Genomic DNA, 14,962 nt, shown 5'->3' on the forward strand with positions numbered 1-14,962 from the left:
TTGAATTTTTTTCAGGGCCTTTTTTTTTGGGAGGGGGGGGGGGTGGTAGACCTTGTACCCAGAGGCGTAGCGACCCTTCCCGGCGCCCGGGAACAAACTTTTCGATTTGCACACCCCCTCAAGATTTCCCCCCCCCCCCCCTCAACCTTTCAATTTATTTTTCCAACCCATGTTGGCGCCCCCTAAGGTCGGCGCCCGGGGACATATGTACCCCCCCCTCCCCCCCCTCGCTACGCTACTGCTGTACCGGGACAGGGGGTTTAGGCGTTCTACCGGGGAGGGTGGGGGGAAGGGACTTAGCCCCTACCCGAAGAGTTGTATGAAATAAATTTTGCACGCAAACCACTTTTAAGGTTAGACAAATGAATTAGGCGATAATTGTCTGTGTTTTTATTATCGAGTATCGACTACGTCATTACTATCGTGTATTTTTTCGGCATTGGCTTTATAATTCAATGTTTACTCTAGAATCAATGACATCATATTATTGTGTGTACTTTTCCGGCTTTAAGCTATTTCCTACTACGAGCTGACCCGCGGCGTATAATACGCCGCTATTTCGTCTCAAATAAACCGGGAGTGATCTCCCAACATAAAAATATGTATTATAATAAGCTTGTTAATGTAAATGCACTGAAATAAAAAAAAAAACTTGTTTTATTTATTAATCATTGTTTGCTCATTTAAATACCAATGTTTATATTAAAGAAAGCAAGTTTTATTTTGTATTTTATGTGTATGTTTAGCTCATTTAAAAGCTTGGTATTATAAAGATGTTAATACTTACTTTATTATAAAAGTTATTTTTATAGTAAACATTTGTACTTTTCGTAAAATACAATAATTATGCTTATGACACCATTGACAACTTCCGGCGATCTACCATGGCGGATGTTGTGTTTATTTCCATCGACTAATAAAACTAATAACACTACGAACCACTGTAAAAATATAATAATGGTTTGTTAAATTAATATTTGCATTTATTAGTACATATCTACTATTTATATATAAATGAGTCCGGCAATCTTTGAAAATCAGGCATTCTGTACATACAATCCATGAAGTTTTCAGGCTTGGTACGAAATATCATTGAACTAAATACACAGGCAAATATAAGAATGAAAAAAACTAACCAGACCTATTGTAAGATATCAAGATTGGAAAAGTGTTCAATAAACAACAGTCACAAACTGAAAAAAATAAAGAAAAATAACGAAAAGAAGCACAGGACATCTTTACTAGGAGAACAAAAGAATCAGAAGTGTTACTTCGTACTACTGGTTGCAATCATTTTTATTTAACTACTTATTGCAGTACAGATAGCTTGAATGGCATTGTGAATTTCATTTAATTTTATTTCAAACTATAAACCTATACTCAACCCTAAACCTAACCCCAACCTCAACCCCAACCCCAACACTAAACCTAAACCTAAACCTAAACCTAAACCTAAACCTAAACCTAAACCTAAACCTAAACCTAAACCTAAACCTAAACCTAAACCTAAACCTAAACCTAAACCTAAACCTAAACCTAAACCTAAACCTAAACCTAAACCTAAACCTAAACCTAAACCTAAACCTAAACCTAAACCTAAACCTAAACCTAAACCTAAACCTAAACCTAAACCTAAACCTAAACCTAAACCTAAACCTAAACCTAAACCTAAACCTAAACCTAAACCTAAACCTAAACCTAAACCTAAACCTAAACCTAAACCTAAACCTAAACCTAAACCTAAACCTAAACCTAAACCTAAACCTAAACCTAAACCTAAACCTAAACCTAAACCTAAACCTAAACCTAAACCTAAACCTAAACCTAAACCTAAACCTAAACCTAAACCTAAACCTAAACCTAAACCTAAACCTAAACCTAAACCTAAAACTAACCTGAACCTGAACCTGAACCTGAACCTGAACCTGAACCTGGACCTAGACCTAGACCTAAACCTAAACCTAAACCTAAACCTAAACCTAAACCTAAACCTAAACCAATACCTAAACCTAAACCTAAATCTAAACCTAAACCTAAACCCAACCCCAGCATTAGCCCTTGCCCTCGCAGCCCTAGCCCTAGCCCTGGCCCTAGCCCTAGCCCTGGCCGTGGCCCTGGCCCTAGCCCTAGCCCTAGCCCTAGCCCTGGCCCTGGCCCTGGCCCTAGCCCTAGCCCTAGCCCTAGCCCTAGCTCTAGCTCTAGCTCTAGCTCTAGCTCTAGCTCTAGCTCTAGCCCTAGCTATTTTGATGTCAAGATGCGGCTCTCGTGTTCCATATATATATATATATATATATATATATATATATATATATATATATATATATATATATATATATAGTGAGAGAGAGAGAGAGAGGAGAAGAAGAAAGGGAGAGCTAATTTTTACATATTAACTGTTTGTTATTGAGATTTTAAGCCTAATGTTTTCTAGTAAAGCAATACTGATCTACTAATCCGATTTTCTAAGGGCGCTGAGTGGTCGAAATTTAATCCTAGCAAACGTTTTAAACGTGATGAAGACTATACGACATTGGACGCAGCCAACAAACGTACGCAGCACTGTCTGGTAGGTTATTACATTAGTCAAACACCATATATAAAGTGGAGTTTCTTCGTTGTTTGTGTGTGAAGTGTATTGTGTGGGGCATTGTGAGTGGGGTAATATGGAGGCTGTTGTGTAAGGGATTGTGCGATCATCACTACCCCAACCTGCCGTAGACTTAGGGAATGTGTGTCTTGCTCCTATTGGTGCAGGTGATTCGTGTCTTGCCCCTATTGGTTCAGGTGATGTGTGTCTTGCCCCTATTGGTGCAGGTGATTTGTGTCTTGCCCCTATTGATGCAGGTGATTCGTGTCTTGCCCCTATTGGTGCAGGTGATGTGTGTCTTGCCCTATTGGTGCAGGTGATTTGTGTCTTGCCCCTATTGGTGCAGGTGATTTGTGTGTTGCCCCTATTGGTGCAGGTGATTTGTGTCTTGCCCCTATTGGTGCAGGTGATGTGTGTCTTGCCCCTATTGGTGCAGGTGATTTGTGTCTTTCCCCTATTGGTGCAGGTGATTTGTGTCTTTCCCCTATTGGTGCAGGATTAAATGTACAGAGAATATAGCTCAACTGGCACCATCGATTGGGATAAAAATTGTCGAATATGCAACTCTACCGCCCGCCGTATTCTTAACATCGGCTTGAAACGTTTTTTTTTTAATTGTTTGATGCAAGTGAATTCAAAAGCAATCCTTTGAACTCTCCGTGTATTAAACCTTTGACACCTTATGATTCTATTAACCCGTGACACCCTCCAGTTTACAGGGATTGACTGGAGCCGTCTACCTTACCTGGTCTTGGTTCAAGTCTTCCAACACCTGGACAACCCAGACAGGTACCACGCTGCTCTCACGTGTAAATCCTGGCTACTGACACTCTCTAGTCCAGTCTTGTGGCGCACGGGACACTTCAAGTTGAACACCAAGTGCAGCCAAAGTCTGATCAGTTTTGCTGAAACGATGGGGAAATCTTTGCTTCACATTAGAGCCGATATCACATGTTAGTAGTTTTTGTTTTTAAGTCAAATTGCACAAGCTCAAAATAAAAAACTCAGGGATAAAGATAAGTGTGAAAATGTAAAGAACCAAACACACACACACACCCACAATAAAAATTAACTCTTTTACAGCGTTGAAAGATGAAGACATTGGTAGCACCAGATTTTTGTCCCGTTTACTTCAAGTCATCCTAGATGTTAACAACAAGAAACTGGTCACTCTCAGCCTGACCAATACAAAGATGTTAAGATCATCACACGCCTACCCCAGGTTGAGGGTAGTCGAACAACTCGAAACCCTATTAGAAAACCAGCACCAACTCCAAGTTTTGGATCTAAGCAACGCTGCTCTTAAACTATATGAAGGTGAGTAACGTAGGTCTAAATGTTCTCCAAGGTCAATAAAGTACCAGCCCCACCAAAGTCACCAAACTTTAAATTATGTTTATTAAAACAATGAACCAGGTCTTGACTTGCTATTGGCGGCCACGCTGAACTCCTATGCAACGCTCCACACCCTCCACATTAACGGGCTGGTCAAGATGTCCTTCTCAGCTGATGTGGCAAATGATGGGAAATTCCATTTGGTGGTGTCTTGTCTCACCAATTTATCTGGTATGTTTCGCGTCTCAATATTTTACAAACTGTTGTCTTTTTTAATAATACATTTTTAATTTTTCAAAAAAAAAAAAAAACATCTGTATGTACGATTTGTTGTGTAAGGAAATTATGTTTATCTTATTATAATCAACTTTATACATCAGCACACTATACTGTACTTGTTCTCTTTACAGAGTCAACTTTCAAAGTTATCTAAATCCTTTTTTTTTAACCTTACCGAATTACATCAGTTATTTAATTTTCTTGCTCACTAATTTGTTACAAATAATGGACTTATTTAAATAAAATGGGACTGTTCTCCCGTTCACTTTCTCGTATAATCGCGTATTTGAAAAAAATAAATTGCACACCAAATTAACGTAAACAGAGTGCGAATACTAGAGCGGAAAATGTATGCTTTACAAATGATATATTGACTAACTTTTAAATAGTTCTTCTAGCATCTAATTTAACCAAATCAAATGTCACAACGCATTGTCGTCTAGAACTATGTAAAAAGTTTTGAAAGTAGAAGTTATATTTTTTAGAGATCTGAAAAAGCGTTAACATAATTAAAAATTAAAACAGGAGTGATCTCCCATAAACTTTCTCGAATATTCTTATATAACACTACGGGGATGGCAACTTGGGATATAGACATGATTTTTTATCCACTTTAAAATTACTGTAACTTTTTAAAATGGAATAGAATATGGTAGAAAAAAGAATTGCACACCAAATGAACGCCAAACAATATGTAGCCTGTATAATAATGCGGAATATTTTCAGTACTTTATAACAGAGTTTCTTCCAGGCATCTCTTCCAGGCTTAGCCACCCCCCCGAAAATTTTTTACCGCCCCCCCCCCCCCCCCCGAACGAAATGAAAATATATACTTTTAACAGTGTCCGCCCCCCCCCCCCCCCGAAGAAAGTCTACCGCACCCCCCCCCCCCCCGAAAATTTCAAGTGCCCCCCCCCCCCCCCCCCCCGGAGAAAAAAGTGAAAGAAACACTGCTTTATAAAGTGATCAAGTAGTTATAGTCTCGACACGGAAATTTATAAAAGTATCAGACATGCAGGCATACCTCAAGGAGGCGTAAAACTATTTCTTTGCACGATTGCAATACTTCATCTATAGTGTCGTTTTGATTGTATTTATTTCTTTTAGGGCTTTTCTTTTTTTCCCTGTCAAGCACCCCAAAATCCAGTTTTTAGACGTGGTAGCTGGCCACGCAAGTGATCCATAAGAGGTTTATGGATTATCCGAATCTTTATCAATAAACAAAACTGAGACAATATTTAATAAGGGTTTCATCAATTTGTTTTCAATGGAAATGACCGAGTTGACGAAAATCCTTCCAACATATTGTTGACATAGATTTAAAACAAACGAGTTTTTAGATATTGTAATTTTTTAAAAAAAAAACGACATAGACCTAGTTCTGCTAATTTTGTTTACATTTTCTTTGTTAAAAATATTTACAAATTATTTTTGACATTTAAACTTTTTTTTTTGGAACTAATTAACTTTTTGATTAGGCTTATCGGTAGATCAATATAAATTTATTGTATATATATATATATATATATATATATATATATATATATATATACACATATACATATACTAGCTGCATCCCGTGCTCCGCCACGGTAAATCTTTTTTAAATGTACCAACGTTGGAACAGAACAAAACAAACCAAAACACAACACAAATACAAAAAACACAACCACAACCACAACAACCACAACACAACCACAACACAACCACGACACAACCACAACACAATCAAAACACAACTACAACACAACCACAACACAACCACAACACAACCACAACACAACCACAACAAAACCTAAACACAACCACAACACAACCACAACCACAACACAACCACAACAACACAACCACAACACAACCAAATCACAACCACAAAACAACCACGACACAACCACAACCACAAACACAACACAAACACAACACAAACACAACACAAACACAACACAACCACAACACAACCACAACACAACCACAACACAACCACAGCCCCAACCACAACACAACCACAAACACAACACAACTACAGCACAAACACAACCAAAAACAACCACCATACAACCACAACACAACCAAAAAACAACCACAACACAACCACAACACAATCACAACACAACCACAACACAACCAAAAAACAACCACAACACAACCACAACACAACCACAACACAACCACAAAAACCACAACACAACCACAACATTAGACCCACCACCAAACAACACGGTTTTTTAGGCGTCCGCGCCCAAAGAGAGCCTTTCCAGCATTAAAAATTTAAGTCACATAAATAGATCCTACTCCATAACTTACAATAAAACAATGCGATGCAAAGCAAACGAAAACAAAAACCTAACAACAAACCCAACCACAACCACAAACACCAATACCAACACACACAAAAAAACGAAAAAGCAAACGAAAACAAACCAAATCCAAACGCAAAACCAACCAAAAACACAAATACAAACCCAAAGAAAAAAACACAAACAAAAACGAAAAAACAAAAAACAAAAACGAACGAAATCAAAACGCAACCACTAACGCAAAGCCACCTAAACACAAAGAAAACACTAACGTGAACATAAACGCCCGGGGCGGAATCACCGGTTTTAGCTTAATGATCGACTATAGTACCCCAACTTGTTCATAGTCTTTTGCACTCACTTACACGAACGCACCTGTTTCAATTTAATGAACAATTATAATACTCCAAGCTTATCCGTAAAATACCTACAACATTTGCACTTGATCAATCCCCGCTAATTATGTAATTATTTTTTTTCCAACACCAAAACAAAGTAATTAAAAAGTACATTCTTTTCCACTAATGCAATGGTTTTATAAAGGGAAGTAATTGTGTTTTCCTAATTTATCAAAGGGAAGTAAGTGCTAAAGGACTAAATAAAGACATAATTAGAATTTTTGTAAAAGATGATATTTTTTAAAAACTTGTTTTTAATGAACATGCCGAAAATTATTACTTTCAGTTTGATAAATGAAAATTATTTCCCAAAACATCAATATTAATTTTTTAACTCATAAATTTAGACCATAAGGACTTTAACTATCTAACACTTAAATCCATCGAATTATGTCAACGACAAACAAACAACTTATTTTTACATACAGAATTGAGCTTTATATATTAGATATACATATATATATATATATACTACTAAAAGTCAAGTTTGTTTACATGTTTGAATATTTATTTTTTTTTGTTTTTTTGTCTGATCTACTATTATAAATGGTTCTACTCATCGTAGAGAGCTGTAAAATAGTATGTAGGTAGAGAACAATTTTTGTTTTAAGACAGACAGTTAATCACAAATTTATTTAAAGACGTTAATTAATTTATTGATTTATTCATAGGTAGATTAACCACATTTTTTAAAAAGATTAGAAAAACGACTAGACTTGACGGAACCGTGACGTCACAGTTTTTGTTTACCTTTTAGTACAATAAAATGGCTGCGACTATCGAAGAAGATTGTGTTCCCATTCAAAAGTTTAACGCGTTCTAAATCTAATTTTCTGAAATCTAGATTTTAGATCTAGCTCTAGGGCACTAGACTTTACGTAAATTCTAGATCTAGACTTAATACATCTAGAATCTATTTCAGGCCTTACTTTATATAAATCTTTGTTTAGCTTTAATGACCATCTAATTCGAGAATACATCGGATTTATCTATCTAGGTTCTAGAGCTAGATATAGTAGGATAACTCGCTTTATTGGAGGCGTGGTCGGTTGCTAATAACAATGGCGTCCATATCGGACGCATGACTTCCGACTATTTTTATGCTATGTTTACCACGAGCAAAATGGCGGGTTTTTCACGATATATAAATATGCTAAACGAGTCGTAGAATCTAGATCTAGATAATTCTATCTAGATCTAGATAATTTTAGATCTTCATTATTTTATATAAATCTTTGTTAGGCTAATTTAAGATAAAATTTAATTTGAAAGTTACAAATACTAGACTTAGGTCTAGATCTATGCGCGTAAATCAAGTTACATAAGGAAACTCAAAGTATTCAACTATAGTATTAAATAATACATCGTCACGAGTTAAATAGCTAAGTTGTTAGTGTAATCGGCTTGCATGTGGATGGCACGGGTTCTAGACCAATACGTCTATGACGTATTTTCTTTAATTTTAATTTTATTTTTTAGATGTGAATGATAAAGTTGCCTATCCGAACTTGGCGGGATACAGGGCAGGTGAAGTAGAGTTAATCTGTTTCTTTGTCCTAAGCATATGAAGGGATAGTGTGGTCAGAGACATGCTCGGCTGGAATCGTGACGTCAGAATATGAAGGGATAGTCCGAAATCGGTGTTTTCAGTGTTTTTAAAAGATAAAAAACATTTTTTTGAATGTGGGGTCTGGTTTTTTGTGACGATAAGTGACAGACGTGATGTTTTTTTATGGATGACACCTGAAACCCACAGTTATCCAACGGATGACGGGAAGTCTATATATATATATATATATATATATATATATATATATATATATATATATATATATATATATATATAAATATATATATATATATATATATATATATATATATCGTCTATGAATAAATTTGTAAATAACATTTAGGGAAAAAGAAAATTATTTTCTAAATAAATACACATTTTACAGAAAATAAATTTACAAATTTCCCGTTTTTTTTTGTAGTATATAGTTAGATATGTGGATTGTATTACGGAGGTCACAGAGTAATTCTAGTTTTCTGTGGTTATAGATGATGTTCAGTAAACACTGAACCATGAAAGAACGAACATTTCAAGTTTTTTTTCCGACCTTTTTCTCCCGGGGGGGGGGGGGGGGGGGGACTGGTAATCGTACATATTTTCGTATTAATTCTATTTCGTTCGAGGGGGGGGGGGGGGCATTATATGTTCTAACCGAACAAAAAACTTGCCATGTATTGCAGTTTTACAGCTCGATTACCCCTGCCTGTCGAACACAGTGCTGTACCTGCTTGCTGCAACAGCCAGCAATACCCTGCGGCTGATGTCACTTTATGCTTCTATTTACATCCCCCAAACTTATATCACCCCGCCAGCCTGGCAGTCCCTGACATCTGCTTGTCCAAAACTCAAAGTTGAATTTTTTATCGGAGTGGCGGTTGTGAGTATGCTTTCGACACGTTCATCAATAAATATATTTATATCTATGTACAAATCAATCGTGTATTTAACACCTATTTATGTATGTTTGTCAATGGCGTTTCAGATTATGTTCTTTAATGAGCCATCACGTAAAGTATCTCTGAGTTCAAATGAAATAAACCGGGAGTGATCTCCCCTAAACTTTCTACGGTAGTCAAATGACTTTCTAAACTTTCTGGAATATTCATATGTAACACTTGGTGAATGACAACGCGGGATATAGGCATGATTTTTAATAAATTTTTAATTACTTAAAACTTTTTAAAATAGAATCTCGTTGACAAAAGGATTGCGCACCAAGTGAACGCCAAACAATTTGTGTATAATAGTGCTGATTATTAATAGTGCTTTATAAATTCATTTTCCTTTTTTTTAGAAATCGGAAATAGCTTAAATAGCTGCTTCCGTTCAACGAAAATTACTCAAAAGTTGATAGAAGGCAAAAAATTAGATCTTTTACTTATTTGTGAAATTTCGTTTATCTATCTGAAACAGAACTCGTTATAGGCTTTTAAAAGTAGAATAAGTTCCACTTCCGGTTATCGGAAATCGCTGAACAGTTGATACAGAACAACAATTTTAATATAATAATTATATATGAAATTTCATCAACCTGGCTGCAACGGTACTCAAGTTGTCGTGTTTACACACACACACACACATACACATACATACGTACACACACGGACAGAATTGCAAAGCCCAGAATTTTTTTTACTCGAATACGAATAAAACGCCGACATTTTGATAAATCTTGATTTTAGAATTTAATGTGAATTTATTGCACGATTACATTACTTCGTCTATACTCAGTATACGAGAATGTAAAAATGCACCAATTACATGTATTTCGGATTTAATTTTAACAAATATACCAAGTTCCTATCCTGGGTTTTTATCATTGACTAACTCACCAAGTTTCTATTTTTTTTTATAGATTCCTAAAATCCACAAATCAGCCATTGTAATTTCTATTTGACTAAGGGTTCCCGGTCTGAAATGTCTAACATGCTTGTCCCATCAATGCCACTTCATAAACTCCAATGTGATCTTATGTTATGGTTGGCTGAAGACTGCATTAGCCACATCGCCGACAACTTTCAGGTTTGTCTCATCGGGCAACACCCACAATATGGTCTTGTTTTACTTATTGTAATATTATATCAATATGTTAAAAGAGTGACCTTTAAGTGGATGCGATGTTGACTGGTTATTTACCTGTACCTGATTGTATTCAACTTTTGGTGGACTGTCTAGGCTCTTTTAACCGGCTTCTACACATTGTATCTCCCTATTCCAACAGTAACACCATGTATATTTAGTATGAGATAGGTCGGTCGCCTCAAATACCTAATACGGGACGTTGCTAGGATATTAACACTTGCATGGATTATCACCTTAGTTTCCTTGAATTAGGATCAAGTTTGATGTAGTGAATGTTCTGTTCAAAATCTAAAATTGTGTTGAAATCTTAACCAATTGTTGCTAATTTTTTTTATATTAAAAGCATGTTTTTACATGTGTAATGTAGACAATAAAGCATTAGAAGATATGAGTATAGACGGGTTAATTAAAGGTTAATTAAAGTTGCACAATGTTGTCTAGGCAACAGAGTTATTTAAAGTACAACTAAGAAGCTGAATATAATATAATTTTTCTTCATAGAACACATTACGTCACCTCCACTTTGATCTCAGCTTATTTACAAATATAGAATTCTTTGGAGACATGATCAAAAGGTAATGGAGTCATGCTGCCTTGTTATCCTATTGTTCTACTAGTATACAGTAAAGTCCTGCCTAGTTACTATACTGCTTTGTTGTCCTATTGTCCTACTAGTGTACAGTATAGTCCTGCCCAGCAACTAACCGAGTCTTAAGACCTAGAGTCCGACTGACCTGACGATCTGTAATTTCCAAAAGTACTTAACATTCTATAGTCTACTACCGTAGTCCCAGCCCCTATGTCATATTGTCTTTAACATCTTACAGTCTACTACCGTAGTCCCAGCCCTTATGCCATATTGTCTTTAACATCTTACAGTCTACTACCGTAGTCCCAGCTTCTATGCCATATTGTCTTTAACATCTTACAGTCTATTACCGTAATCCCAGCCCTTATGCCAAATTGTCTTAGCGACCTGCAATGTGCAGTCCTTAAGTTCGAATAAAATTAAATCCTTCAAGTCTACTGCCCTAACGTTCAAAGGTCTTACATTCCCTCAAGCCTACTGTCCTAAAACTGACTGAGCTATTTGTTTGTTATAGGTGTCATAATTTGGAGACATTGTCACTAAAGGTGCTTCCCTTCGCCAATGTAGAAAATCGCTGCAAACAGATAATAAGAAGGGCAATCGCCAGTCATCCGACCAAACAGTGTGTCGTCACTCTAAACGGTAGAGACGTGAGTTTAGAGGAGGGCTGGATGAGTCCTCTCTTTGGTTGGTTGGCCAGAGTTCTGTAAGGTGTGTTTTTTAAACCAAATTTTTAACAGCAAATAAAGCTAAGTCAATTTGGACAAGAAACTAGTTAGAGTTAAATGCATATCACACTATAAGTTTCCGCCACGAGTGAAACCCGACCTGGTGACCCCCGACCTGGTGACCCCCATCCTGGTGACCCCCGACCTGGTGACCCCCGACCTGGTGACGCTACTGGGTCAAAATATAATTTTAGTATTTTACTTTCATGAAAGGGTTTAAGCAATGGTTTTGAAATTTAGTTAACAAATTGATCAAAATTTAAAATTGAGTGTGAGACAGTGAAGACCGGGGGACAAGCAGCGTTTTTTTATCAGATATAAATATATTACAGAATCTACAGAAATATAACGTTGTTTTGTTGTTTTTTTTTTAAACTTGTTTGTTTTTCTACCTAATAGTAACTCTGATTTTTTTCAATGTTAAATCAGTTTCTCGACTTTTAAAAAATTATTTTTATTTTTTTATTTTTTTGTTGTTGTTGTATTTTATGCACTCTCTTTTTTACAAACTTTTACTTAGTTCAAGATGTCAGCATGTGGGTTTATAGCAAATCTTGTAACTTAATTTTGAGCCACTTCTATTGAAGCGATTTCGTTTAGCCTTTCAAGACACACGTTTCTTCGATGACTATGCAATGCCATATATTTTCTAATCTAATCACACATTAGGTTAGTTATTTAAAAATAATTTAAATAATATCAACTTCAATAATAAAAGGGGAGATAACAAGATTAGCAACTAGCATTCGTTCTGTCAGATGACCATTGAGGGTAAACTGTGTGTTATGATTGGCTGATTTCTTGTCGTAGTGTCGGCCACGAACTAAGTACGGGCAGATAACTGTCTTTTAAAGACCACAAGCGAATGATTGGGTTTTAATGAAAATATTTTAGGTCGTGGCCTATGTAGTGTCGACTTCACTTCGAAAGAATGACTAAAATGTGAAAAACAAATATAAAATAATTTCTAATAATATTTTAAGTGCATTGTAAAAAAAAATGAAACAAACGTGCTTTCTTTAAAAAGGATTTGGTCGCTTAATTATGTAAAAAAAAATTGCGACTGTGTTGGGTATCTAAAAGAGGGCTAATGCAACACATCCTGTGGTACAACTTTGAATGTCATCACCCGGACACGGCACATGAGCAACGCTTTAGGACATGACATCCCTTCAGGTCCATACAGGACAGCAGACAGTTTAAAATATTCGGGTACAGTCGGATAGGACAGTCATCTGATATAGCAGTCATCTGATATAGCAGTCATCTGATATAGCAGTCATCTGATATAACAGTCATCTAATATAAGTCATCTAATATAGCAGTCATCTAATATAACAATCATTTAATATAACAGTCTTCTAATATAAAAATCATCTAATACAGCAGTAATCTAATATATCAGTCAACTTATATAGCAGTCAACTTATATAGCGATCATCTAACAGAACAGTCATTCCTTAATTCTAGGATATAAAATTAATTTACAAAACTTGTTGCGTTTAACCTCTTGTATTAGCATGCCTTTAGCGATGGTAGGCTTCGTCTGTAAGGGCAGATTGGGTCTAAATGGATGTCACGTGATGTGCCACGAGATGACCATGTGACCGATTAAGTGTCATGCTTGAGGTGGGCGTGTTGCCGACGTTGATTGCACATTCATTAATTAATGTTACATAACACATCGACGTAAGCCAGAAACCGCTTTAATTAATAATTGCTCTCAAATAAAAATAAAAATTAAATACAATTTATGTAATTAAGTCTCGAAATTATCCAATTAGTTTTGTTGTGTCGAATGATTCCACACACGTCATCTAAATATAGCTACAGGCAGTAGTCCAAACGTTCTGTCAACAAAGTTTAAAACAATTAAGTCCGCTTTAATTAAGTCCGGGCTAATTAAGTCAGGTCTATTATTTCAACTTTAATTTTAATTTATGAGTTTGTCAAACTAAAACCCAATCAATCAAACAATAAATCAAGTTTATTCTCTTCAAATGACTACAATACAGAACTATCAATCTGTTCATTACATTCTAATTAACTTTTGATGTAGGCCCTACTAGAATATGTCCGACTAATTGTCCGGAGCGGCAGTTATAACTAACCGAGCTAGGGATTAAAATATCCGTTCCTGCGACAAATGAATAATTATATTTAATGTCGACTAAAATGGGTTTGACTAAGTTGCTGAAAGCAAATTAAATATCCCCCACATTCCCTTCAAGCCCCGGGGGTCGCAGTAGAGGCGTCGCGAGGCGAGGACGGGGGGTGCGGACTGCACCGTGTGTCATCATTTAGGGGGTGACACTACGGCGAAAAGTTGCAAAATATTAAGAAGAAATATGCTTTTTGCCAATCATATTAATGATTAAATAGAGTTAATCCACCAGTTAATATCTGACTATACAAAAACCTCTTTACTATTAACTGTGTTCACTTTAAAACTTTCACCCGAAAAAATGGGGGGGGGGGGGGGGGGAAACAGTGTAACACCAACTACACCTGACAGAGGAAAATAAATTGTTGAGTATTTTGAATAACTGATTAGTCAATCAACGACCGAGGAGGGGGGGGGGGTGACACTAAACATATTAATTTAAGATGAAAACGTTGTTTTTTCCAAATTAATTTATTGATGGATTAATATAATGTGTGCACAAGTTGATGTCATTAGGCAAAATTAGAGGGGATATATATATATATGTATATATATGTATATATATATATATATATATATATATATATATATATATATATATATATATATAGAGAGAGAGAGAGAGAGAGAGAGAGAGAGAGAGAGAGAGAGAGAGGTCATCAAATGATGGATGTCATTATATGCTGGATGTCACTATCTGCTGGATGTCACTACATCTTTGATGCCACAATAAGCTGGATGTCACTAAATGAAAATAAATAATCGATACACGTGATCAAAGTTTCCCACCACAATAGCAAGTAATGCAGTAAATGGGGTCATTGACCTCAGCCAACATTTAAGTCGTTCCCAACAAGAGGGCTTGGTGACGTCATCAAAGACCAATTGAATGTCAACATGGTCTAAGCAAATATCAAACATCGATAGTCATTT

General features: G+C 36.0%; 1 protein-coding gene across 1 annotated transcript; it reads left to right on the forward strand.

Annotated features, from left to right (window-relative positions):
• The first annotated feature begins 892 nt into the window (after positions 1-892).
• On the forward strand, positions 893-9,514 carry LOC131952549 (F-box/LRR-repeat protein 21-like). Its single transcript, XM_059315267.1, has 7 exons — positions 893-960; positions 2,468-2,566; positions 3,300-3,540; positions 3,671-3,904; positions 4,004-4,153; positions 9,147-9,343; positions 9,449-9,514. The coding sequence occupies exons 1-7, from the start codon at positions 958-960 to the stop codon at positions 9,512-9,514; spliced, it is 990 nt and encodes a 329-aa protein (XP_059171250.1). The 5' UTR covers positions 893-957.
• The last annotated feature ends 5,448 nt before the right edge of the window (positions 9,515-14,962 follow it).

The sequence above is a fragment of the Physella acuta genome, unplaced genomic scaffold (genome assembly GCF_028476545.2).
Source record: "Physella acuta isolate Inbredline_101_S28 unplaced genomic scaffold, ASM2847654v3 ptg000876l, whole genome shotgun sequence".
Taxonomy (NCBI): domain Eukaryota; kingdom Metazoa; phylum Mollusca; class Gastropoda; family Physidae; genus Physella; species Physella acuta.

Bases quoted from the DNA above. Each gene is read 5' to 3' on its own strand.
- LOC131952549 (XM_059315267.1), top strand. The intron at 2,567-3,299 runs GTAGGTTATTAC...GACACCCTCCAG, and splicing joins AACGTACGCAGCACTGTCTG to TTTACAGGGATTGACTGGAG. The intron at 9,344-9,448 runs GTGAGTATGCTT...ATGGCGTTTCAG, and splicing joins TTTTTATCGGAGTGGCGGTT to ATTATGTTCTTTAATGAGCC.